Raw genomic sequence first — 24,577 nt, forward strand, 5'->3', positions numbered from 1 at the left:
CCTAGAGAATCTCAAAAGGCTAGTTCTATCCCAGTGATAATTTTGGGTGTAGGGGTGATATTGGGAGGAAAGATCCACTGCCAAGGACACACGTTAAGGAAAGCTTCCCTCTAAACTGCAGATTGATGACAAACAGCTTCGGGGCTATTTGTCTGAGCTTCGCCCAGTGACGATCGTGTTTGTGAACCTGATGTTTAAGGACCAAGACAAAGCAGAAGTCATAGGCTCAGCCATCCAGGATGCCTGCGTGCACATTAATTCTGTCCTGAGGGTCTTCCGAGGCCAAATCAACAAAGTCTTCATGTTTGACAAGGTAAATTTCCCACTAAAGGTGTGGGAACCTACCAGTAATTTAAGGTTAGCATTCATGTCTATGGACATGGGGGAGAGGGAGGGAATAGACACCTTTAACCTAGAACTATCAGTCTTTATTCATAGTTATAATTACAGCTTACATGGTGGATATGGCACTCACTATGTGCCAGGCATTGTTCTCCACACTTTACATATTTTACTCATTTCTCCTCATGACTACTCTAAGAGGTAGGTACTGTTCTTATTGTCCCCAATTTACAGATGAGGAAGTTTAGGGAGAGATGAGGATACTGAGACAAGATGAGATTAAATGGGAGACTGGGATTCAAGCCCAGGTAATGTGCCTTCTTGTCTGTGCTCTTAACCACTGTGTTCAACTAGCTTTTACGATACATACGTATATCTGCAACCCAGGGTATAATGCATCTCCCAGAGATTTTAGGTCAGGTTTCTAGTAACCGTCATACCCCAGAAGCTGTAACTTCCAATAATCTCCACCTGCTATATGTACACTTCCCGTTCCCCTTTCAGTTTCTTAATCAGTTGGGGTGGGTGTGGTGGTGGGTGTCACATCTAGCTCTCAGTGTTTTCAATCTGCCCTTATTCAATTCAGAGAAAAATGATGTGATAACTTATCACAGAAGTGCTCCTGAGAATTGACTCCCCATCTCAGGTGTTTCTGTATCATAAGAGCAGGGCACTCAATTACTGCCCCACACTCATTCATTCACTCATTCAGTAAGCACTTACTGAGCATTTCATAGCCACTGAAAGCTAGGGCTGCAGAGATGGGTAACTCACACACGTTGTCCCAGAACCAGGCAGAAAGAACAAATTCTTTGTAGGAAAAATAAACTCTGTGCTTCTGAGGGAGTGGGGCCCTCCAGCACAGTGTGCTCTAGTACTTTCTTCCATATTCATTCATAAGTATCATCAGAAAAGAGCATAGAACCTAAGAGAACAGTCTTCGGTGTCTAACAGACACTCCAGATAATTCCTGCAGAGTCAGTTCCTGGCTCCAACGATTCCCAGCTGTGTGACCTTAGCAAGTCATTGAACTTCTCTGAGACTTGGTTTGTTCCTGAATAAAAATAGGGATATTATTTAAATGGGGATAGTATTTGCCTCAAATGATTGTTGGAAGTTTTAAAAAATATATGTGTGAAGCGCTTGTTGCAATGCCTAGTTCACGTCAGCACTAAGCAGATGAGAGATGCTAGTCTCACTGCCAGCGTAAGACCTTCCCAAGCCACTAGGCAGACTTTCCAGGCAAAGCAGACCCACCAGTGGCCCCAAAGGGGCTGCCCTCTAGTCTCTTCACAGACCTGGATTCAGGGCTCCCCTCGCACATCCCAACAGAACCCAGCGCCAATTAGGATTTGATTCTTGGTCAGCTTCTTTTTGGAGAGGGTTGAAGAAATGGAGGCATTTTACTGTTCTTTTGCATTTTATCAGAATATAACATACATAGACTCAAATTTTTAACTCATTGGGCTTTATTCATTATGCCCTTTTCTTACAGAAAACAGCATCTGAGATCATTTTTTAACGGCCTGGTAGTAAAAATGCCAAGTTTTAGAGTTTACTCTCTGCTTGAAAGAGTTAACTTTATGCGAGAAAAACCACTCCCAGCTTAAGCCTTTATCCTTAAGAAAAATGAATAATAACAATATCTGAAAAGAACTTTAGAGTTTATAAGGTATATGTGTATATATGTGTGAATATGTATATATAATATATTAATATTTTCAGTAGCCAAACCAACCTCAGCAAGTCTAGGTTATACCCATTTTCAGATTCATAAACTGAAGTTCATAGAGTGTAATTGACTTGTCCAAGTTTCTACACTTGGGAAGTGGCCTGAGAACACAGATTTTCTGATTCCAGAGCTGGTACCTTTTGCTCTGTGCTGCTTCTTGGCCTTAAACTTAGTACCTTGCAGCCCAAGACCTTGGCCACAGGAGAGAGTAGAGGAGGGTGCACACAAATAGCTCAGTACAACCCACTATCTCTGGAGCAAAATCAAGCCCCTCTCAGGCTCAAGCCCTACTGTTGATGATGCACTAGAAGTTACATGAAGTTTGCTAAAAATAAAATGGTTGTGAGAGAAATCATGATGAAATTTGTTTCAGAGAGTGAAAATTGCTGCCCACCCTCCACTGGGCCTTCTAGCTGGTCCAGTTTAAAGCTGACTGTCCACCAGCTGTGTTTGCTGATTCTCTCCCTCACAGGGCTGCTCCTTTCTCTGTGTCTTTGGTTTTCCCGGGGAAAAGGCACCTGATGAGGTCACTCATGCCTTGGAAAGTGCTGTGGATATATTTGACTTCTGCTCTCAGGTCCACAAGATCCAGTGAGTGTTTCCAGACCCTGATTTCGTCTGGTCCCTGACCCTGTTGTAGGATATGGGGAGGTAGGACAAGTGTCAGGGAAGAGGAAGGCAGGAGAAGGCTGTCCTTGCCTGGGTGCCCTTATGTCTGCATTCATTACTCACTTAATGTACAGGTAGGGTGAGCAAACCCAGCCCTGACGCAGTCAGACGGGGGATGGTCAAGGCCAGGTGGAGAAAGGATACTCCTAAAAAGTCCAAATGTACCAGAGAGAGTCTAACTGAGTTGTCTCTCTCTACTCTGGCTTACTTTCTGGTAGAGGTCGCACTCCCAACTATGTTGGAGACCTGAGTTGATTTTTAATAACTAGGAGATAAAGTAAGTCCTTGGGTTGGAAATTTATATATTGATCTGGCCTCAAGATGATCCACTGAGTAAAACTGTCAAGATAATGTTTAGCATCCTCAACCCCGGCTGTCCAAGAGCCCAGTGCCCTCAGGCTCCCCCAGACTGAGCACCCCAGTGACCCTACTTGCGGCCCACTCTGGTCTACTCTAACAGGTACCACCCCTTGCCCTAAATATTCCACCTTCTCAGCCTCTAGTCATCTGGATGCATTTACAAAGTTAGCTTTTGATGCCACACACTGAGTTACTTCCTTTCAAAACAATGACCTTGTTCTTTCTAGCAATCACAAAAGACAGTTAAAATTGTTTACTCAAAGTCATTCTATATTGAAAGTCCATTTGGGGTGATGAGCTTATTTTCCAGAAAAATAGCTCAGATGAATACTTAAAAATAGCAGAAAAGTGAAATGAGTGATCACTTCTAAGAACTTAGTTCTCTGTCACAAACTGCCCCTCCTTTACATCGCCAGGCCATGTACAATTGCCCTAACCTAACTACAAAGGGAAGAGAGTCATTTCTTGAAAATCCTTTCCCGCCCCTCCCCCATCCCATTCATCACCTTGTCCCCACCCTCCCTGCCTTCTCTGTGCTCATTGTCTTTGTCTCTTTCCTCACAACTCTCTTTCTGCCCGGAGCCAGCACTGTTTCCATCGGCGTGGCCAGCGGGATTGTCTTCTGCGGAATCGTTGGACACTCTGTGAGGCACGAGTACACAGGTGTGCGGGGCTAACTTACCTCCATCTTCCTTTCAGCAAACACTGTGCCTTGCCACGGGGCTTGGTGGGAGGAAGGACAAAAATAAGTGAGACGTGGGCCCTGCCTTCAGGAAGTTTACAGTCTTCCAGATGGAACCAAGCCATATAGCTTTGCCCCTTGACAGCTCAATGATTGCAAATATGCATTTCTGGGGCTATGATTGAGTATAAGAAATATGCAGTCATTGGAGGGGAGCCATGGGAGGCCATAAGCCCGTGGGACGATGGGCCTTTATGTTAATTTTCTGTTCACATTAAACAGTTACTCCTCTTAATTCCTGGGATAGGTTAGGACTGCTTCTTTTTTTTTTTTTTTTTTTTTTTTTTTGTCTGCTTTGGGTCTTCGTTGTGGTGCGCGGGCTTCTCATTGCGGTGGCTTCTCTTGTTGCGGAGCACGGGCTCTAGGCGCGCGGACTCAGTAGCTCTGGCTCGCGGGCTCTAGAGCGCAGGCTCAGTAGTTGTGGCGCACGGGCTTAGTTGCTCCGTGGCATGTGGGATCTTCCTGGACCAGGGCTCGAACCCCTGTCCCCTGAATTGGCAGGGGGATTCTTAACCACTGTGCCACCGGGGAAGCCCCAGGACTGCTTCTTAAAAATTATGAATATTGGCATTACTGATAAATAGTACTAATCTCAAAAGGAAATAGTAGGTAGGTGTTATCTCAAGATTTCACTGCTCTTTCCTCTTCAATCCTATTACGGTTTTAAATGTTCAGAAATAATACATCTAAAATACTGAATACATGTAAAACTGAAATAGTTATGTCTGAAATGATACGACCTCTGAGATTTTCTTCAAAATAATACAGGGTGGAGAGTGGATGGGAATGGGGATGGAGCGGGATTGGCCATGGGTTAATGGTTTTGGGGACTGGGTGATGGGTATATAGATTCATGATACCATGCTTTATTGTATGGTCAAATTTCCCCATAATAAACTGTTTTTTAAAAATGAATATCTTAATCAGGAATATTCAAGTTTATGTCAAAGTGCAACATTTAATACCTAATTAGTAGTATTATTAACTGAGGGCTTACTAGCAGCCCAGCACTTCTCAAAGTTCTTTATGTGTATTAACTCATTAATCTTCATAAACTACCCTCTGAGAGAGGTACTATTATCAACCCTATTTTACAGATTAGAAAACTGAGGCATGGAAGAGTTCAAGTATTTTGCCCAAGTAATTTACACATAATAGTTAAGAGGTAGAGCTGAGATCCAAACCTGCATAACCTGGTTTCAGACTCTGTGCACTACAGTGTATTACCTCTTACAATATCCCCTAAACCAATCCTACACACACACTCCTTCCAGCCCCATTTACTCACTCTTAAAAAATTAAATGAAGGCTCATACACAGGAACATGCATACCCAATTGGAGATCACCGTTCCAGGCCCAAGCTTGTGCTTATCTCTCTTGTAGCAGAAAACCAAGTATACCTCATCTGAGGGCCCTCAGGCCCTGTCCACCATCCCACTTAACAGAATCCTCTCCATATTCAGGGTCCTGCTATCCCTGAGCAGCTCGTCCCCTTAGCCTCCCAGGTGGCTAAATGAGTTAACTCCCTATATATTCTAAAATAGCCATTGGCTGAATCTGGGTAGTTGAAAGTGAGATTGCTGTGTCATCCATGAGAGGCAAAGGGAGTAAAGGGTAACAATGCCGTTTGGGGACAGTATGCCTCAGATTATACTCAGTTCAACGGCTGTTTTCTCCCAGCTCTTTGCCTTTCTCTCTCCTTCCTATTATAGTCATTGGTCAAAAAGTCAACATAGCTGCCAGGATGATGATGTACTACCCAGGAATCGTGACCTGTGACTCCGTCACCTACAATGGCAGCAACCTACCAGCCTACTTTTTTAAAGAGCTTCCAAAGAAAGTCATGAAAGGTGTTGCAGATTCTGGACCAGTGTATCAGTGTTTGGGCCTTAATGAGAAAGTGTGAGTGTGGGGCATTGATCTTGCAATACTTTTTAGTAAAGAAGTGGGACAATTATGATAGCAAAACGACAGGTCACCCATTTCAGATTCAAAGCCAGCTCATGAAATTAAAATCTATTCCTTCCCAGACCAAGGCCCAGATTTCAAATTCCTACATCTTCCTGTATCCTGCTGATAGTATAGCACGGTGGAAGATCCCATTCTACCCTCAGTTCTGAGACCATGAGGGTAATTCTTCAAAGGTTGTGTAAAGAAAACTGAGAATCCCCTCATTCGAGTATCTATTTGGATCCAGATGGACCCAATCCCCAACCATTAACTATTGATCACGTCAACTGTGTGTCCAGGCATTGTCAGGGATTTCTCCTCCTCTAGGTGTTTAGTGAAATACATTCCCTCAAAGCCCAACTTGCTCTCACTTTGGGGCTTAAAACCCCTCAGTATCTTCCAATAATTTTCATGATAATTTTCAAATTCCTTGCAATGACATACAAAGTAACCACCTGCCTTTCCTACCTCATCTCCTCCTGTGCCCTTTCCTCTGGGTGGGAGGCAGGGGGGTTCTAAGGGGATTATCCTCCCTTTCACTCATTCCATCCCCAGTCTCCTAGGAAAACCACAGTCAGTTGTTGTTTTTTTTTTTTAACATCTTTATTGGAGTATAATTGCTTTACAATGTTGTGTTAGTTTCTGCTGTATAACATAGTGAATCAGCTATATGTATACATATATCCCCATATCCCCCTCCCTCTTGTGTCTCCCTCCCACCCTCCCTATCCCACCCCTCTAGGTGGTCACAAAGCACCGAGCTGATCTCCCTGTGCTATGCAGCTGCTTCCCACTAGCTATCTATTTTACATTTGGTAGTGTATATATGTCCATGCCACTCTCTCACTTCGTCCCAGCTTACCCTCCCCACTCCCCATGTCCTCAAGTCCATTCTCTACATCTGCGTCTTTATTCCTGTCCTGACCCTAGGTTCATCAGAACCATTTTCTTTTTTTTTTTGATTCCATATGAAATTTGTAGTGAGGTGGATGGACCTAGAGTCTGTCATACAGAGTGAAGTAAGTCAGAGAGAGAAAAACAAATACCGTATGCTAACACAGTCAGTTTTTGAAATCCAGCTCAAGGATTTCCTCCTCTCTGAAGCTGCCTTTGGAAGCTACCCAACCCCAGCTCAGACAGTTTAGCTGTTTCCTCCTCTGTGTAACTCTATAGCACATTAGAACATTCATCACGCTCATCACAATCACAGACTCGATGTGCCTTTTCACCTACTACACTGGGAACTTTTTGAGGATAGTGATTATTTCTTGTTCATTCTTATATCCCCAATGCTTGGTAGGCATCAGTAATGATGAATAAATGAATGAACAGCATGGAAATCTCTATATAGTAGTGCTTGGTGGATGGAAAGTGAAAAGGTATTATTCTTTATACTAGCAAGCTAGAATCTAGGTCTTAAAGTGTCAGATAACAGAATCGGGGCTATAATTGGTTCAAGGAGTCTTTATTATGCATCTTTGTATTCCCAGGGCTCAGCACTGTTCTTGGCATGTGTAGATCATCAATAAAATGCTGTTAGAATAAATGAATGAATAATAATTTTTGTGAGCCCTTATTAAATATTAGGCACTTTACCTCAATATCAACTATATGAGGTAGAAACAAACTATTATTAACTCTATTTTATAAATTTAAAAACTGAGACTCTGAGATGTTAAATGACTTGTCCATAGTCATAAATCTAGTAAACAATTGAGCCAAGGTTCAAAATGCCACAATAATGCTGCATTATAGCTAACCACGAAACCTCAGTTGTAAACAACAGTAAATTTTTACTTATCTCATGAATATGTGGGGTTCAGCTGATCTTGGCGGATTTGGATGATCTTGCCTAGGCTTGTTCACATGCCTGGGGTTCAACAGGTTGTTGGCTGATCCAGGATGACCTCAGGTGGGATAACTGGGAATTTTGGCTGACATAACTGGGACAGTTTGACTCTATGTGTCTCATCTTATATTGGGCTAACCCAGGCATGTAGTCATGGCAATATCAGAAGATCAAGAGAGAGCAAGCATTTTTCAAGCCTCTATGTCATGTTTGCTAACATCCCATTGGCCAAAACAGTCACAAGTCTGACCCCAGAGTGGGAGGACACTGCAAAGGTACAGTGCATAGCAAAGGGCATAGATACAAGTAGGGATGAAGACGTGGCGCCATTAATGCAGTCAGTCTACCACAGAAACTATCTACTGCTTCTGAAACTACCAGGACTATCTGATCCCAAAGCCTGCCCTCTTTATGGTTTCTCTATACCATCTCTGCAAATAAGAGACTATAGAAATACACATACGAATATGAACAGGGCCTGGTTCCTGTCCTGAAATCTAATGGGGAAGACAACATACACAAAATTAGCTGTATATTACATAGGAAACTTTGGTATGTGCTACAACAGAGGCATAACAAGGTAGTATGATAGTATAAACAAGGGAATGAGCCATTTGTCTAAAAAGGCCCCTTCAAGAGATGATATTATGCAGTGGGCAAGCATATGCCCCTGGCCTAGTTTTAGATACTGACTCTGTCACTATCCTCTGTCACCACTAGCCATGGGATCTTGTTCAAGTTAAATTCTCTGTACCTCAATTTTCTCATTTGTAAAATGGACATAATAATAATAATACCTTCTTAATAAGGTTTTTATCAGGAGTAAAGAAAATGATACATGTACAGCACTTGAAACTGTCAGGCACATAGCATGTGTTCCACAAAGGTGAACGATCATTGTTTGAGCAATTGGTAGAATCTTTCCATGCTGTGAGACAATATAACACATCTAACTTTATTGGGTCCCATACTGAGTGTCTGGTTTCCCTAGAAAAGGGTCAGTTCTACCAATGCAGACTCAACAAGCATTTTTTGAACAACGTACCAGGTGCTGTGGTAAAGGCAGCTACATAAGTTGTTTGGAGACTCTATTACCAGGTAAGAATTTCTCCTTTCCCTTCCTCTTGGCATCTGCACCCCTTGATAGACCCCTTGATAACAGGGGATAGATTCCTGTTAGAGTCTGAAAAGGAGGCTTTCTGGGAACTAAGAACTAGGCCCTCTGGCTCTCAGTATTTCCCTGTTTTGATGCTAACATCTTTTCTTTTCTTCTCTTCAGCATGTTTGGGATGGCATATCTCATCTGCAACAGAAATGAAGGTTACCCTTTGCTAGGTAGGTAGTGAGCCTTGATTTTTAAACCTTTTTATTGAACTAAAAACATACAGAAAAGTACACCAATGATAAGTCTTCAGCTTAATGAATTATCACAAAATGAATGTATAATCACCATCCAGGCCAAGAAATAGAAAAATAACAGTACTCTGGAAACCCTCACATGCTTTATCCCTCTCCCTTTACCCAAAGATTTCTAACACCCTAAATTACTTAGGCCTGTTCTTAAAATTTATATGAATGAAATCATATATTGTGTAATTACGTAAGCCTTCTTTTAATCAACATTACGTTATGAAATTCATCCATATTGTTAGATGTAGCTATAATTCATCCATTTTCATTGCTGTGTAGTACAGTTGGCCCTCTGTATCTTCAGGGTGTGCATCCATGGATTCAAACAACCACAAATCAAAAAAAAATCTTTTTTTTAATTCCAGAAATTTCCCAAAAGCAAAACTTGAATTTGCTGTACACCGGCAACTATTTACATAGCATTTACATTGTATTTGCTATTATAATTAACCTAGAGATGAGTTAAAGTATACAGGAGGATGTGTTTAGGTTATATGCAAATACTACACCATTTTATATAAGGGACTTGAGCATCCGCAGATTTTGATATCCCCAGGGGTCCTGGAACCAATCTCCTGTGGATACAGAGGGATGACTATATTCCCTTTTATAAATATATAACAATGTATTCATTCTGCTTTTGTATAACATTTGAGTTGTTTCCAGTTTGGGTTCTTATGAATAATACTGCCATAAAGATTTTTGTACAAGTCTTATGGTGAACATATGTATGCATTTCTGCTGTTGAGTATATATATAGGAGTGATACTGTTGGGGCAAAGTGTACAATTTTGGTAGATAGCTTTCTCAGTCTTTATAATTTTAATAATTCTGTTGTGCTTATAGTGGTATCTCACCATGGTTTCCATCTGTATTTCCCTGATGTGGTTGAGCGCCTTTTCCAAATATTTATTGGCCATTTGGAAATCATCTTTTATAAAGTGTCTGTACAAATCTTTTGTCTATTTTTCAATTGGATTGTATTTTTTTATAGATCTGTTGGAATTATTTATATATTCTGAAAATGGGTCTATTTGTTTTTACTGTATGTAACTTTTCCCATTCTGTGCTTGCCTTTTTACTCTATTATGTATTTACTCTATTTACTCTATTTATATGTATTTACTCTATTATGTATTTAATGAACACAATTTTTGATTTTAATGAAATCCAATTTATCAATCTTTTTCTTTATACTTAGTGCTTTTGTATACTGTTTGAGAAATCTTTCCTCACCCAAAAGTCATGAAGATATTTTTCTAGATTCTCTTCCAGAAATTTTGTTTTACCTTTTACATTTAGAGCTGTGATCCCTCTGGCAGTGATGTTTTCGTGATTCTTGGTGAGGGGGACCCTATCATAAGAAAGCTAACTCAAGACTATACAGGGAAGTAGACATAAAATGAGGTAGAGAAGAGACCCACATGAAGATTGGCCTGTGGATTCTGAAGGCAGCCATTTCAAGTAACACTTGTAATTTCCTTCTGTTAGACGTGAACATCCCTAAAAGTATCATTATAAATTAAATCTCGGTCATAACTGTGTTAGGGCAATTGAGAAGAGGTTCTGTCCCACACGTTGGGGGAATATTAGGACAGAATCTTGATGTCAGCAGAGCATAAAAGAAGGCAACAGTTCCAGAACTTCAAAGAGCACTTGAGCCAGCAGCAATGCCTAACTTTCAGTGCATTCAGGTAGTTTTCAGAGTCTGCAAGCACATCACTTCTTATAAGTCCAGATCCCCAAACTCTTGAAGGCTAGAAAGGAGAAGGAATGCCCACTCTCACCCTCCTCCGAGGCCTAACTTTTCATCCTAGGATATGCTTGTTGTGACAATGATTGACAGTAAATGGAAGTCCGAACCCCCTTTCTACAAAATTGAGGACTCAATATGACAGACATATTAGAATACATTGCTACAATATGCATATATTTCTCAGTCTGGTCTAGTTGCCTTTGTTTGTTTGTTTGTTTTCTGTGTGTGTGTTTTGTTTTGTTTTCTTTTTCGGCTGCTGCTGAGCGGCTTGTGAGACCTTAGTTCCCTGAACAGGGATTGAACCCAGGCCCTCAGCATTGAAAGCGCAGAGTCCTAACCACTGGACTGCCAGGGAATTCTCTCTACTCGCCTTTTTGCCCTGATTTCACCAGTATAAGGTAAAGATCAGGCCCACATATCTTTCCTTAAAGCTATAACCAAAAACAGACTGTCAGAGGTTAGGAGTATGGGAAATACCCTTCTTTTACAAGAGCGCCTGTAAATGAAATTGTATATGCTAACTGATAACAAAACTAAAATGAACAAAAAGTGTTGTTTTAGGGTCAAAAATGCATACAACAGTCTCAGATATTAGGGCCTTGTTCAAATAGAAACAAGTATGCATACTTCAAGGCAAGTTGAGTCAACCTCATTTTAGAATCCAACTAAAAAGACAATCAGTAAGTTCTTACCTGTATGTGTTCTATACAAATAGAACATAAAACAGCTAGAAGATTCTGCTCTGCAGCCTTCTGGGCCTTATCTTCTAAGTTCCTGTGTAAGCTTTAGGCCAAAGAACAATACTACACATCTCACAAAATTGAAATTCAAATGTGTTTTCAGAAAGGAAATGTTTCACCTAAAAGAAGCAATATGGTCTGCAGAGTAATTCTCACTAAATCTTACACAGAAATTTACATTACAAAATAAACACTTAGCTTCTTTGTATAAAACATCTAAACTTAGAGTAGTGGTCTTGGTTTTCAATAGACTTTAACTAACACCTAGGTATGTATTTACTCTATCAATGGAAAACAGAATGGGCCCTCCACAGTGATCTGTCCAGCAAAGAAGGAAGAGTCAACCCTGATTTGGTCTCCAGCTCTTTTGACAGAAATTACCGTTCTGCCAACTCCTTCCTATCCACCCAGGTTTCAAAGACTGTAGGCTGAGTTTCAGATTTCAGTCAGGGCATCCTGTTACACATATTTAAAAACACGTAAGAAAAATAAGAGTGAGAGTGTTGTAACCCAAGATGACTTTCATTTTCTTCTTTTCCTTTCTTAAGTTTTCTATATTTTCTACAGTGAGCATGCACTAGTTTTATAATAAGGAAAAAACCCTATAATTTATTTTTACTAAGAATTTAGGTTGTTCTTATGATAGAATTAATCTATATATGAGTTTTTTAAAGCAAATTGAATTTTTTTTTATCACTGTTAATACTTTTAGTAGCCCTAAGATAAGTATAATTTCTCATTTACAAAGAGCAAGTTTCCTTCACAGAATCGGGAATAAAAAATTTTTATCCATATTGTTCAACATGGGAACCCTAACTTTAATAAGTTGATTTCCTAATGTAATAATCTATAGTTACTTCTAGTGTGTTACAGAAAAAGGAAAAGAAAACAAGCATTAGGGTCAGATAGCCTTGGTTTAATTCCTGGTTGTATAATTTAAGCAAATCTCAGTTTTCTACACTAAAATTAAATGGACATCATAATGAGCATTATAAGAATCCTTTCCCTCACAGCTTGTGGGAATCAAAAAAAACCAAACCAAAACAAAACAAAACAAAACTGTAAAACCACACTGTTAACTGGAAAGTTATAGAGAAAGATTTTTTAAAATTTTGAAGTGCACAGGACCTCAAGAAACTCCATGAATAATGCCATGGAAATTCCAAGGGTATTCTTAGAAGCTGTATCACTATATGCTTTTTTATGTTTCTAGACTATTTTATGTTGATTGGGTTTGCTCCCTTTTTAAAAAATGAAAATAACAGGACGCGATAAGGAAATCAAATACTTCATGCGTACTATGAAGGAATTTTTGATATCTAACTGCAGCCGAGTCCTGATGTACGAAGGATTATCGGGATATGGAAAAAGCCAGATACTAGTGGAAATTGAGTACCTGGCCCAAGGTGAGAACCACAGGTGAGTGTCTTGCAATGACCATTTTTTTGTGAATCCAGAGAATCCTGACATCCTTAAGAGTTTCATTTGTTTCAATGTTCCTCTCCTTTATATAAGTTGCCTTATGTAAACTATCCACAATCTATCAGTTATTATTGGGTGTCATGCCCCTTGTGCTAGATAAATAATTAATGATAAACATATCGAACTGAGAAAATGGAAGATGGGCTGACCCCTGGAGATCCTGATTTAATGCCAGGACAGGCTTGGACATTGATATTTTTAAGTTTCCTAATGCACAGTTTGAGAACAACTGGTATAAATGTTGAGGATAGATTGGGTTTGCAGAACAAATATGTAAGTTTATCCATGTGGCTGACAGGGAATCACTAGTTCAAACCACTGAGCCCTGAGAGTATGGTTAGAGAATGAAAGGCCTCTGGATTTTCCTTCGGAAGGCAGAGCTGATGTACTTACCTCATGCTGTTTGTCTCTTTTCATATAAGGAATGTCATGAGGGTTCTCTTTGGGACAACCCATCTCATGGAGGTGGACGGTAAGGTATTCAATAACAGTGATGATGACCAAGACAATGGTAATGGTGTCTCACATCCTTTCACCATCTAACCTAAAGGCTTTAAGGGGAAAATTCTTATTAATCTTATTTTTAGCTGTGTTTCTACTCTTTTTTAATGTCAGGCCTGAGAAAGACTGGTTTTAAAATATCTTTAACATTGCTGAGGGGATAATTCAAAATAACCAGAAGGCACTCATTTATTCCATCACTTACTGAGTACCTACTATGTTCCAGGAACTAAGTGCTGTATTAGTTTGCTAGAGCTACCATGACAAAGCACCACAAGCTAGGTGGCTTAAGCAACAGAAGTATATTGTCTCAGTGTCCAGGAGGGTAGAAGTCCAAGATCCAGGGGTCGTAAAGTTGGTTCCTTCCATCAGCTGTGAGGGACAATCTGTTCTGTGCCTCTTTCCTAGCTTCTGGTGGCTTGCTAGCAGTCACTGGTGTTCATTGGCTTGTAGAAGCATCACCCCAGTCTCTGCCTCCATCTTCACATGATGTTCTCCATGTGTGCTGTCTGTGTCCAAAAATTTCCCTCTTCTTTTTTTTTTCCCACTGCGTGGCTTGCGGGATCTTAGTTCCCCGACCAGGGATTGAACCTGGGCCACACCAGTGAAAGCACTGAGTCCTAACCACTGGACCGCCAGGGAATCCCTGAAATTTCCCCTTCCTATAAAGAGACAGTCATATGGGATTAGGGGTCCACCCTATTCCAGTATGGCCTCATCTTAACTTACCTAGTTACATCTGCAATGACCCTATTCCCAAATAAGGTCACATTCTGAGGGCTAAGACTTCAGCATATGAATTGGTGGGGGGGGATGCATAAATCAATCCATAACAAATTGCAAAGCCTTGAAGACAAATAATATCTGATCCCTACCCTCAAGGAGTTCTCACAAACGAGAAGGAAAGAGAGATGACAGTAAAAATAGAATGTGGTGAAGACAGTGATAGAAGCACGCAATAGAGTACTGTAAAAGCTACGAGAAAGAGGGGTATGTCATCCAACCTGAGGGCAACAGGGAAGATTTCCAGGAGGTTACTCCTGAGCTGAGATTTATAAATGAACAGGAAACGAGGGATTAGGAGGGACTGTGAGAAGTGATAACACTCCAGGCTGAGGAAAGCAAAGGCGTAAAGAGAAGAAACAGTTGGATGTGCAGGGAACACTCACCGGTTTGTTGTTGGTGGAGGGTAGACTGCTGGGCAGAGAGTGGCAAGAAATGACATTGAGACCTTGGAAAGGCTTATATGTCACATGAAGGAGTCTAGATTTAACCTAGACTTGCATCTATCTAGGTGCTTCAGGCTTCTATAAAGGTGATGCATTCAGAGAGTCTTGGCGCTAGACAGGGGTAGTAGTATGCTGTTAGGGAATATAGGTGAGAGTATGAGGGCCTGAACCCAGGCAGTGGTGGTAGGGCTAGAGAAGAGGGGATAGCTAGGATACATTTACAGAGCTTAGAAACATAGTGGAATAAGGGAGGGTATCTGAAGCACAAATAAAGAACAGCTTCCAGATAGCTTGGGAAATCTGTCATTACAACTGAATATGAAGAGTCAGGGCTTTCCTTCAACCTTTATTGTTTTCAAAAAATATATTTTAAAACTCTGATTCCTGACTTTCTTATAAACAGGACTATTGCTATTGCCTTGACTAAGATCAGCTTCCATCAAAATTTTTATACCATCCAGATACTCATGGCCAATGTACTAGGTCTGGATACTTGCAAACATTATAAAGAACGACAGACCAACCTTCAAAATAAAGTCAAGTCACTGCTGGATGAAAAGTTCCATTGTCTTCTTAATGACATTTTCCATGTGCAGGTAACTAGCTAGTGTTAGACTCCTGTGAGAAATAGTGAAGGGGCAGATGTGGCCACTCCTCCCTGATGCTTTATGACTTTGCATCTCTTTGGCCTTTATTATCCTCTTCTTTTCTAATCTGGAGTGTCCAGGTGGTAAGGAAATGGCTCCCAATCCTTGAATGAGCCACCGTCCTGAGATATATCGGTACCAGACTCAAGAAAACCCAAATAGCCACCTGCTGATTCATTTCTTTTCTCACCTTCCCATCATAGCTATACTATACTAGCTAGTCCAGGGCACGAAATCACTCTGCTCCCACAGGTGACTGCCAATGTAAAGACAAGAATGTGCCCTGTTGTTTCCTGTATTTATTAGATTCAATGGCATAGAGTATTAGAGCTGGAAGGGATGTTATGGATTATCTAACACATGAGGATTTTAAGGTACAGAACAGTAAAGTGAATTGCCAGAGTCATACAGCTAGTAGTTCCCTCTGCTATTTGCCCATACTCAATATTCTCATAATTCTTTATACAGTTCCCTATTTCACGAGAGGTTTCCAGGATGAGCACCATGAGAAAGCAGAAGCAGTTGGAAGCGTTGTTTATGAAGATCTTGGAGCAAGTAAGAGCGTCTATGGGTCAAATAATGGGGAGGGGGAAACTGGGCATCTCACCGCAAAGCCAGGTGGCCTCAAAGGTTTAGACTCCAATGGCAAGAAGCTTTGAAGTATGTGAAAGCTTTAACCCAAAGTGTTTCATTTTCCTCCATCCTTCCAAACCTCAAGCTAAGAGTCTGTTCAGAATTTAGCTGTGCTTGAAAGGAGTCCTTTAACATTACTCCTGGGAGTTTGGCCTCGCCTTAAAACCAGTCCTCTTTTTCTCTCCCTCTGTATGAGATGCAGTCCATCAAACTGGTTATGTATATAGGTTCTGTAATCAGTCTACCAAGGTTTGAGCCCTTAGGCCTATCACTTGCTACCTGGGTAACCTTGATCAAGTGACTCAACCTGTCCATGCTTTTACTTTATCTTCTATAAAATGAGGAAATAATAGTACCTAGCTCACAGGGTTGTAAGGTTTAAATGACTAGATTATGTGTAAAACTTAGAATAGTGCCTCTTTCATTGGAAACACTCAACCAATGTTAACTTTTTCTCTCTGAGTAATATCATGACTGTCCATTATATGTTGATGATCACCAACTTTATATCCCATTCCTCAGCTCTCGTATAAGCACCAAAACCATATTTCCAAGAACTGTGTATTCCACTTGGATATGGGGACTCACACTCAGTTCAGTGTCTAATACTAAATTCATTTTTTTTCCTACTTTAGTGCCCTATCTTCCTCATCCTGATCCTGACCCTTGATTTAGTTAATAGCAAATTCATTCACACATCATTTAAAGTTATCTTTGCTCCCTTCCTCACCAGTTGCCACATCTTCTACATTTACTCAGTTGACAAGTCCTACCATGTCTACCTCAGACTGACTCTGGAATCTCCCCGTCCTCTGTTCCCTACTGTAGTTCAGCCTCTTTCTCTTCCTGGACTATTTCCATAGCTTTCCAACTAATCTCTGTGCCTCATACCTCTCCACTCCAATTCATCCTCCATACAACTGCCAAAGTGTATGCAAATCGCTCCAACCTGTGCTTTATACTATCCAATTAATTCTCAATACTAATAAGATAAAAGCCAAAAGACTTTTTTTTTTTTAACCTGGAGAAATGCTACTCATCATTCAATGTCACCTCTTCAGTGAGAACTCCCCCAAATCACAAGGCATGACTAATTCCTCTTCTGCTGTGTTTCTGTAGCACTTTGAACATATTTCTTATTGTATTTTCCATACTGTATTGCAATTTGCTACTTATATATGTGTCTCTCCCCCTCAGGAGGTTGTGAGCTTCTTAAGGAAAGGGAGCCTCTTTCTCATTTTTGTATCACTATTGACCAGCAGAGTGTCTGGCACATCATAAATAAACAATTCAAGTTTGTGGCATTGTGTAAGTTTATAACACAACTTCCTTCTTCTCCACTGCAGGCAAATAAGGCTATATCAGTAGTTTCTAAATGGCAGGCTTTGGACTGTTTGCATCACAAGTATCCAGGAAGCTTCATAAAATATATGGATTTGTGAATTCTACCCCAAATTGAAAAGGGCTTGGTTTGGGCCTAAGAATCTGTTTAGTTGTTTGTTTTTGTTTTGAAACTTCTCAGTTGGTTCCGATCCACAATCTAGTTGGAAACCATGAGTAAAGCTGTGCTTTGACTCTGTGGTATGACAACAATCTTTGGATCATTTACTATGGGTATGACCTCGGGCAAGTGGCTTAACTTCTCTTTGCCTAAATTTTCTCAGTAAATAGATTCAATAGTGCCACCTCCTATGAATGTTACGAAGATTTGTTTTTTCTTTTTTTAATTAAAAAAAATTTTTTTTTTGGCTGCATTGGGTCTTTGTTGCTGCACACGGGCTTTCTCTAGTTGCGGTGAGCAGGGGCTACTCTTCGTTGCGGTGCACGGGCTTCTCATTGCGGTGGCTTCTCTTGTTGCGGAGCACGCGCTCTAGGCGCACGGGCTTCAGTAGTTGCCTCATGTGGGCTCAGTAGTTGCGACACTCAGGCTCAGTAGTTGTGGCTTGCGGGCTCTAGATTGCAGGCTCAGTAGTTGTGGCGCACGGGCTTAGTTGCTCTGCAGCATGTGGGATCTTCCCGGACCAAGGCTCGAACCCATGTCCCCTACATTGGCAGGTGGATTCTTAACCACTACGCCACCAGGGAAGTCCATTAACAAAGATTTTAAATAAGTTAATTTATGAAAGCACATCACACAGTGCTGGGAACATAGTAGGTGCAGTGTAAGTGTTGGCTTTTTTCACATCAGAGAGGACCTGATTCCATCTCCTCATTTTATTTTATTTTTTAAATTAATTTTTATTGGAGTATAGTTGATTTACAATGTTGTGTTAGTTTTTATGTTGTGTTAGTTTGTTGTGTATAGCAAAGTGAATCAGTTATACATATATATATATATATATATATATATATATATATATATATATATCCACTCTTTTTTAGATTCTATTCCCATATGGGCCATTACAGAGTGTTGAGTAGAGTTCCCTGTGCTATAAAGTAGGTTCTTGTTAGTTATCTATTTTATATATAGTAGAGTGTATATGTCAATCCCAATCTCCCAGTTTATCCCTCCCCCCACCTTTCCCCCTTTGTAACCATAAGTTTGTGTTCTACATCTGTGATTCTGTTTCTGTTTTGTAAATAGGTTCATTTGTACCATTTTTTTAGATTCCACATATAAGTGATATCACATGATATTTGTCTTTCTCTGTCTGACTTACTTCACTTAGTGTGATAATCTTTCAGTCCATCCATGTCGCTGCAAATGGCATTATTTCGTTCTTTTTTATGGCTGAGTAATATTTCAGTCTCCTCATTTTAAATGTGAAGAAGCTGGCGCCACTGATGTACTATTGAATTCATGTAGGTTTTTTGGTTCCTGCTTTACTCTCCCCAATTCACAAATAATTCACTGACAAGGCTATTCTATGACTAAAACTCACATTTCTAACTGCCCCATAGTATTTATTTATTTATTTATTTATTTGGCTGCGTTGGGTCTTTGTTGCTGCACGGGGGCTTTCTCTAGTTGCAGTGAGTGGGGGCTACTCTTTGTTGTGATTTGCGGTCTTCCCATTGCAGTGACTTCTCTTGCTGTGGAGCACGGGCTCGAGGTGCGCAGGCTTTAGTAGTTGTGGCTTGCAGGCTCAGTAGTTGTGGATCACGGGCTTACTTGCTCTGTGGCATGTGGGATCTCCCTGGACCAGGGCTCAAACCCATGTCCCCTGCCTTGGCAGACAGACACTCAACCACTGCGCCACCAGGGAACTCCCTGCCCTGTAGTTTTAAAGATATTAGTCAAATACAAAACAAAACGAAACAATGGGATGCTAACCCCTATTCATTAAAATGTTCTCAGGGTCAGTGAAGAACTAACGATCTGGTGACAGAATGGGGCTGTAAGAGGGGACTTACATATATGTGATAAGGCAGGCTATACTACTTTATAATGATCATCTTCTGAAATTTGAAATTTGAATGTAGCCTTTGCTACTCTAGTTTATAAAAACATGCAGAGGGAAAGAATGGCTTAACCCAATCTCTTCCCAGAGGGAAACAAAAGAAGCCAAGAGCAGTCTGGAGCAGTAAGTGTGGGGAAGGTTTTCTCCATTTAGACATGTTACACTATGGAAATGCAGGACCTGCTATGCAGGGGCTCACACTAAATGTAAGCTCTATATTTTGTCTAATACTCTATCCCCAGTGCTTAAAACAGTACCTGACCCTAACAGATGCACAATAAATGCTTAATGAGTAAATAAATAATTCAGACTAGTTAGGGAAAGGTAGTCTACACAAGAAAAGGGACACACGATCTGTTTTTAAGTGTAACATGTGCCATAGCTCAAGCTAGAACAGCATAAACTGCCAGCAGGGCAAGGACCAGGTGAGTTTCTCTCAGCACTCTGCCTCCAGCACCTAGCCCAGTGGATGCTTGCTAAGTATGTGTTGAATCGATGTTGGTTGAATAAATGTCAATGTATTTCCAGGAGACCTTCATTTTTCAATAGATTAGAATGACTTGAAGTAAACCTCAGTAATTTTTATGTAATGGCTGTTTAACTTGACTACAACCCCATCTATCCTATATATTTACATTATCTTTACACAAAGATTTGACCAAGTAAGAGTCTATTCCAGCCAGTTCTGTCCCAATTGCCACAGATTCCAATTAGCGGAATCTAAATTAACACAAAGTTATTGGAAAGAACAGATTTAACTTAGCTTCACAAAACTCGGTGGATACACATGCATACCCATACATGTGTATAAAAAACTGAAGTCACGGGAGTTCCCTGGTGGTCTAGTTAGGATTTGGCGCTTTCACTGCCATGGCTGGGTTCAATCCCTGGTCGGGGAACTGAGATCCTGCAAGCTGCTCGGTGCGGCCAAAAAACAAACAAAAACAAAAAAACCCCTGAAGTCCTACAGCATTTGTCTTTCTGTTTCTCCACCTTGTCCAGACAGTGAAAGAGGAAAGGATTATTTTCATCATCGATGAAGGCCAGTTTATCGATTCAGCCTCCTGGACCTTTATGGAGAAGCTTATCCGGTCTGTTCCCATCTTCATCATCATGTCCCTGTCTCCCTTCATCGACATACCCTGTGCAGCTGCCAGTGCCATAATGAAGAACAGGAACACCACCTATGTCACCCTTGGAGCCGTGCAGCCTACGGACATCCTCAACAAGGTCTGCCTGGACCTCAACGTCAGGGGCATCCCCAAAGAACTAGACACGTGAGTAACCTACTTCTGTCCTGAGGCCTTGACATCTGCACTCATTCTCCAGGTCCAGACTTCATCAGATTCCTTAAGATGTGTCTGAAAGCGGCCATTTCAGGATTCTTGCTGGTCCCGCCTTTCAAAGGGGCCACTGAACATGCTTGATACGATGGATGCTGCTCACTTTTCCTTGTTATGGTCCCTGTTACACCGTCTCAAACGTTGCTTAGGACATCAGTTTTGTTTCCCTTTCATCATGCTGGCTATGGGTACACTCACTCTAACCCACAGTGACTAAGGGCACTGTCGTGGGCAAGTAACATGGAAGGCAAACTGGTAAGCCTTAAGAACCACAGCCCACAGCTGAGCAAGGTCTTAGTCGCTGGCAATAACGTGGTCTGGTGCTGGTGTTCCCTGCCATGGTAGATGGTGACGTCAGTGCTCTCTGAGCTTCTCGGTGACTCCTCTCCTGGGGTCTTGACAGGAGTCCCCTTAACAACATGGACAATGCCTCTTCCTTAGCTGGCTGTTTACAAGCCACCTTGGTATCTGCATCTGTTCTTTTTAATGAGGTTGCTTTGCTTCTGGAAGAGAAACGTCTTGGACAAAGTCTCATTTAAAATAACTCCAGGCATGAATTTTGTGTGTTCTTTCCCTTTGTCTCTCTGTCTCTCCCTCTTTCTCTCTGTATGTATGTATGTACTTATTTATTATGTATGTATTTATTATATATGTATACATTTATGATATATGCATTTACTTTTTGATCTAGCCTTCCCAATTCTAGGAACCTATCTCAAAGATATACTGACAGGGAACTATGCTCAATATTTGGTAATAACCTATAAGGGAAAAGAATCTGGAAAAGAATATATATACACATATATATATATATATATATATATATGTGTATATATATATATATCTGAATCACTTTGCTGAAACTAACACAGCATTGTAAATCAACTATACTTCAATAAAAAATTTTAAAAATTTAAAAATATATATATTGACAAAAATATGAAGTGACATATGGGCACAGTTTTTATTGAGACATTATTTGTAATAGTAAAAGACTGAAAGCAATCCAAATGTCCATCTCTAAGAGGATAGTTAGAATAAGCTAGGATGCATCCACACGCTTGAGCCCTACGTAGCTATAAAGAGAAATAAGAAAGATCTACTGATATGGAGGGATGACCAGAATACATTGTTGAGTGAAAAAACAAGGGGTTGCCTAGTGTGCAGTATGTATAACTTGCTGTCTTTTATCTAAGGAAGAGAGTGAAATACGTGTGTGCATTTTCTATAGTTTTAAAAAGAAACGTTGAAAAGATAAACCAGAAACTAATTTAAATGGTTACTTATAAGGTGAGGAAGGGAAGCAAGACTGAGGATGTACCTTATTACATAGTTTTGACTTTGGAAAGATTTAAATGGTTTATTATGTAATTTTAAAAATGAAAGAAAAAAGAAAAAGCAATCCCTAAAAATGAAAAAGAAACCAAAACAAATGGAGAAAGAGAAGTGATTATTTTCAGGTGATTGAGAAAACTCAAATATTTTTACTTCCCTAAAGATGGTTCTTTGATATAAATAGATTGCGTTGTTTTCACTACAGGTACATGGCAGAGGGAAGCTGTGGGATTCCATTTTACTGTGAAGAATTGCTTAAAAACCTGGACCATCACAGGGTACTCGTTTTCCAAACAATAGAGTCTGAGGAAAAGACAAATGTGACCTGGAATAACCTGTTCAGTAAGTCCCATAATGATGATTCTTTCTCCCTGTCTCTTTCTGCAGAGAGGGTGGCAAGGGTGGGCTTTTCCATAGGCTGCTTCCTATACGGGTCAGAGGATTTGGGGAGGCAAAGAATGTTGGACTTGATATCCCAGATTGTGAGAGAATTTAACATTGCCCGGGACTCACTGAACCGGGAGAAAGAATGTAGACCTGTAATAGAAATGAAAGAACACTGGAGAATCTTAAAGCCCAGAATCAGAACTGACGGAGGATGTAGATGTTATCTGGGAAAAAGGATAACTTGTTTTCCAGAGGTAAAATTATTAGCTCAAAGTGAATTGTCAACAAGGTTCTCATGCTACAGAGACATACGGAAGGATGAACTTTGAGATGATGTCACAAAGAGGGCAGTTGGAATTTTTAAGAAAATAGTTTCAGTGAAGGGAGAAGGGTAGGGGTTGGGGAATGGGGTAAGGATGCAAGCTGGGATGTAGAAGATTAAGGTTAACGTGAATAATAAGAAAATGTCTGTGGTGGATATACTAGTTGTTTAGGGAGACGGCAGTGATGAGAAGAAAAAAATCATATTCTAGCAGAAATAAAAAGAAAGAAAGAAAGAAAGAAACTATGTTTTGACACAAAGGAGACCATGAAGGTTTAAGAGATAGCATCTCTTCCATGAAAAGAGAGAGTATAAAGATGTAATCATCTCTGGGCTTTCTATCATCTCACACCGGTCAGAATGGCCATCATCAAAAAATCCACAAACAATAAATGCTGGAGAGGGTGTTGAGAAAAGGGAACCCTCTTGCACTGTTGGTGGGAATGTAAATTGATACAGCCACTATGGAGAACAGTATGGAGGTTCCTTAAAAAACTAAAAATAGAACTACCATATGACCCAGCAATCCCACTACTGGGCATATACCCTGAGAAAACCATAATTCAAAAAGAGTCATGTACTAAAATGTTCATTGCAGCTCTATTTACAATAGCCAGGACATGGAAGCAACCTAAGTGTCCATCAACAGATGAATGGATAAAGAAGATGTGACACATATATACAATGGAATATTACTCAGCCATAAAAAGAAACGAAATTGAGTTATTTGTAGTGAGGTGGATGGACCTAGAGACTGTCATACAGAGTGAAGTAAGTCAGAAAGAGAAAAATAAATACCGTATGCTAACACATACATATGGAATCTAAAAAAAATGGTCATGAAGAACCTAGGGGCAAGATGGGAATAAAGACACAGACCTACTAGAGAATGGACTTGAGGATACGGGGAGGGGGAAGGATAAGCTGGGACAAAGTGAGAGAGTGTCATGGACATATATACACTACCAAACATAAAATAGATAGCTAGTGGGAAGCAGCCGCATAGCACAGGGAGATCAGCTCAGTGCTTTATGACCACCTAGAGGGGTGGGATAGGGAGGGTGGGAGGGAGGGAGACGCAAGAGGGAAGAGATATGGGGACATATGTATATGTATAACGGATTCACTTTGTTATAAAGCAGAAACTAATACACCACTGTAAAGCAATTATACTCCAATAAAGATGTTAAAAAAAAAGATGTGATCAAAAGAAAATTTTGGCCTTGAAGTTAGGAGTCCAGAGTTCCAGTTCCACATATGCCATTTAATAGCTAGTATTTTGGGATTAGTCACAACCTTTATGGCCAGGTACCTGCTATAAAATGGGTGGGGGAGGTAAAGGAAACTCAAATCCTTTCTTATTTATTCATTCAACAAACATCTACTGAGCACCTTCTCTCTCTCTGACACCACAGGAAACATTCTGGGGACCTCTTGGAGTATAAGTGAAATGACTGAATACAATAATACTTTGCTGTCTCATTGATTTTTTTTAATTAAACTTTTTGAGGTGATTATAAATTTACAGGCCATTGTAAAAAATAATATAGAGAGATTCTGTATACCCTTTACCTAGTTTTCCCCAGTAGTAACATCAGCAAAACTACAGTATAATATCACAACCAGGTCCAATAAAGATGTTAAAAAATATATATATCACAACCAGGATATTAATATTGATACAGTCAAGATACAGAACATTTCCATCACCATGAGGATCCCTTATGTTGCCGTATGATAGCC

General features: G+C 40.3%; 1 protein-coding gene across 1 annotated transcript in view; it reads left to right on the forward strand.

The window, feature by feature from the left end:
- ADCY10 (adenylate cyclase 10) overlaps positions 1-24,577 on the forward strand; it is an 87,934-nt gene that overhangs the window by 14,266 nt on the left and 49,091 nt on the right. Inside the window, exons 8-17 of the mRNA XM_061185760.1 lie at positions 122-313; positions 2,547-2,665; positions 3,690-3,766; positions 5,559-5,748; positions 8,925-8,980; positions 12,817-12,970; positions 15,167-15,359; positions 15,879-15,965; positions 20,450-20,724; positions 22,331-22,467. Coding sequence (XP_061041743.1) covers positions 122-313; positions 2,547-2,665; positions 3,690-3,766; positions 5,559-5,748; positions 8,925-8,980; positions 12,817-12,970; positions 15,167-15,359; positions 15,879-15,965; positions 20,450-20,724; positions 22,331-22,467 — 1,480 coding nt within the window. The remainder of the gene's footprint in view (positions 1-121; positions 314-2,546; positions 2,666-3,689; positions 3,767-5,558; positions 5,749-8,924; positions 8,981-12,816; positions 12,971-15,166; positions 15,360-15,878; positions 15,966-20,449; positions 20,725-22,330; positions 22,468-24,577) is intronic.

Source organism: Eubalaena glacialis, chromosome 3, assembly GCF_028564815.1.
Source record: "Eubalaena glacialis isolate mEubGla1 chromosome 3, mEubGla1.1.hap2.+ XY, whole genome shotgun sequence".
In the NCBI taxonomy this organism is placed as follows: Eukaryota; Metazoa; Chordata; class Mammalia; order Artiodactyla; family Balaenidae; genus Eubalaena; species Eubalaena glacialis.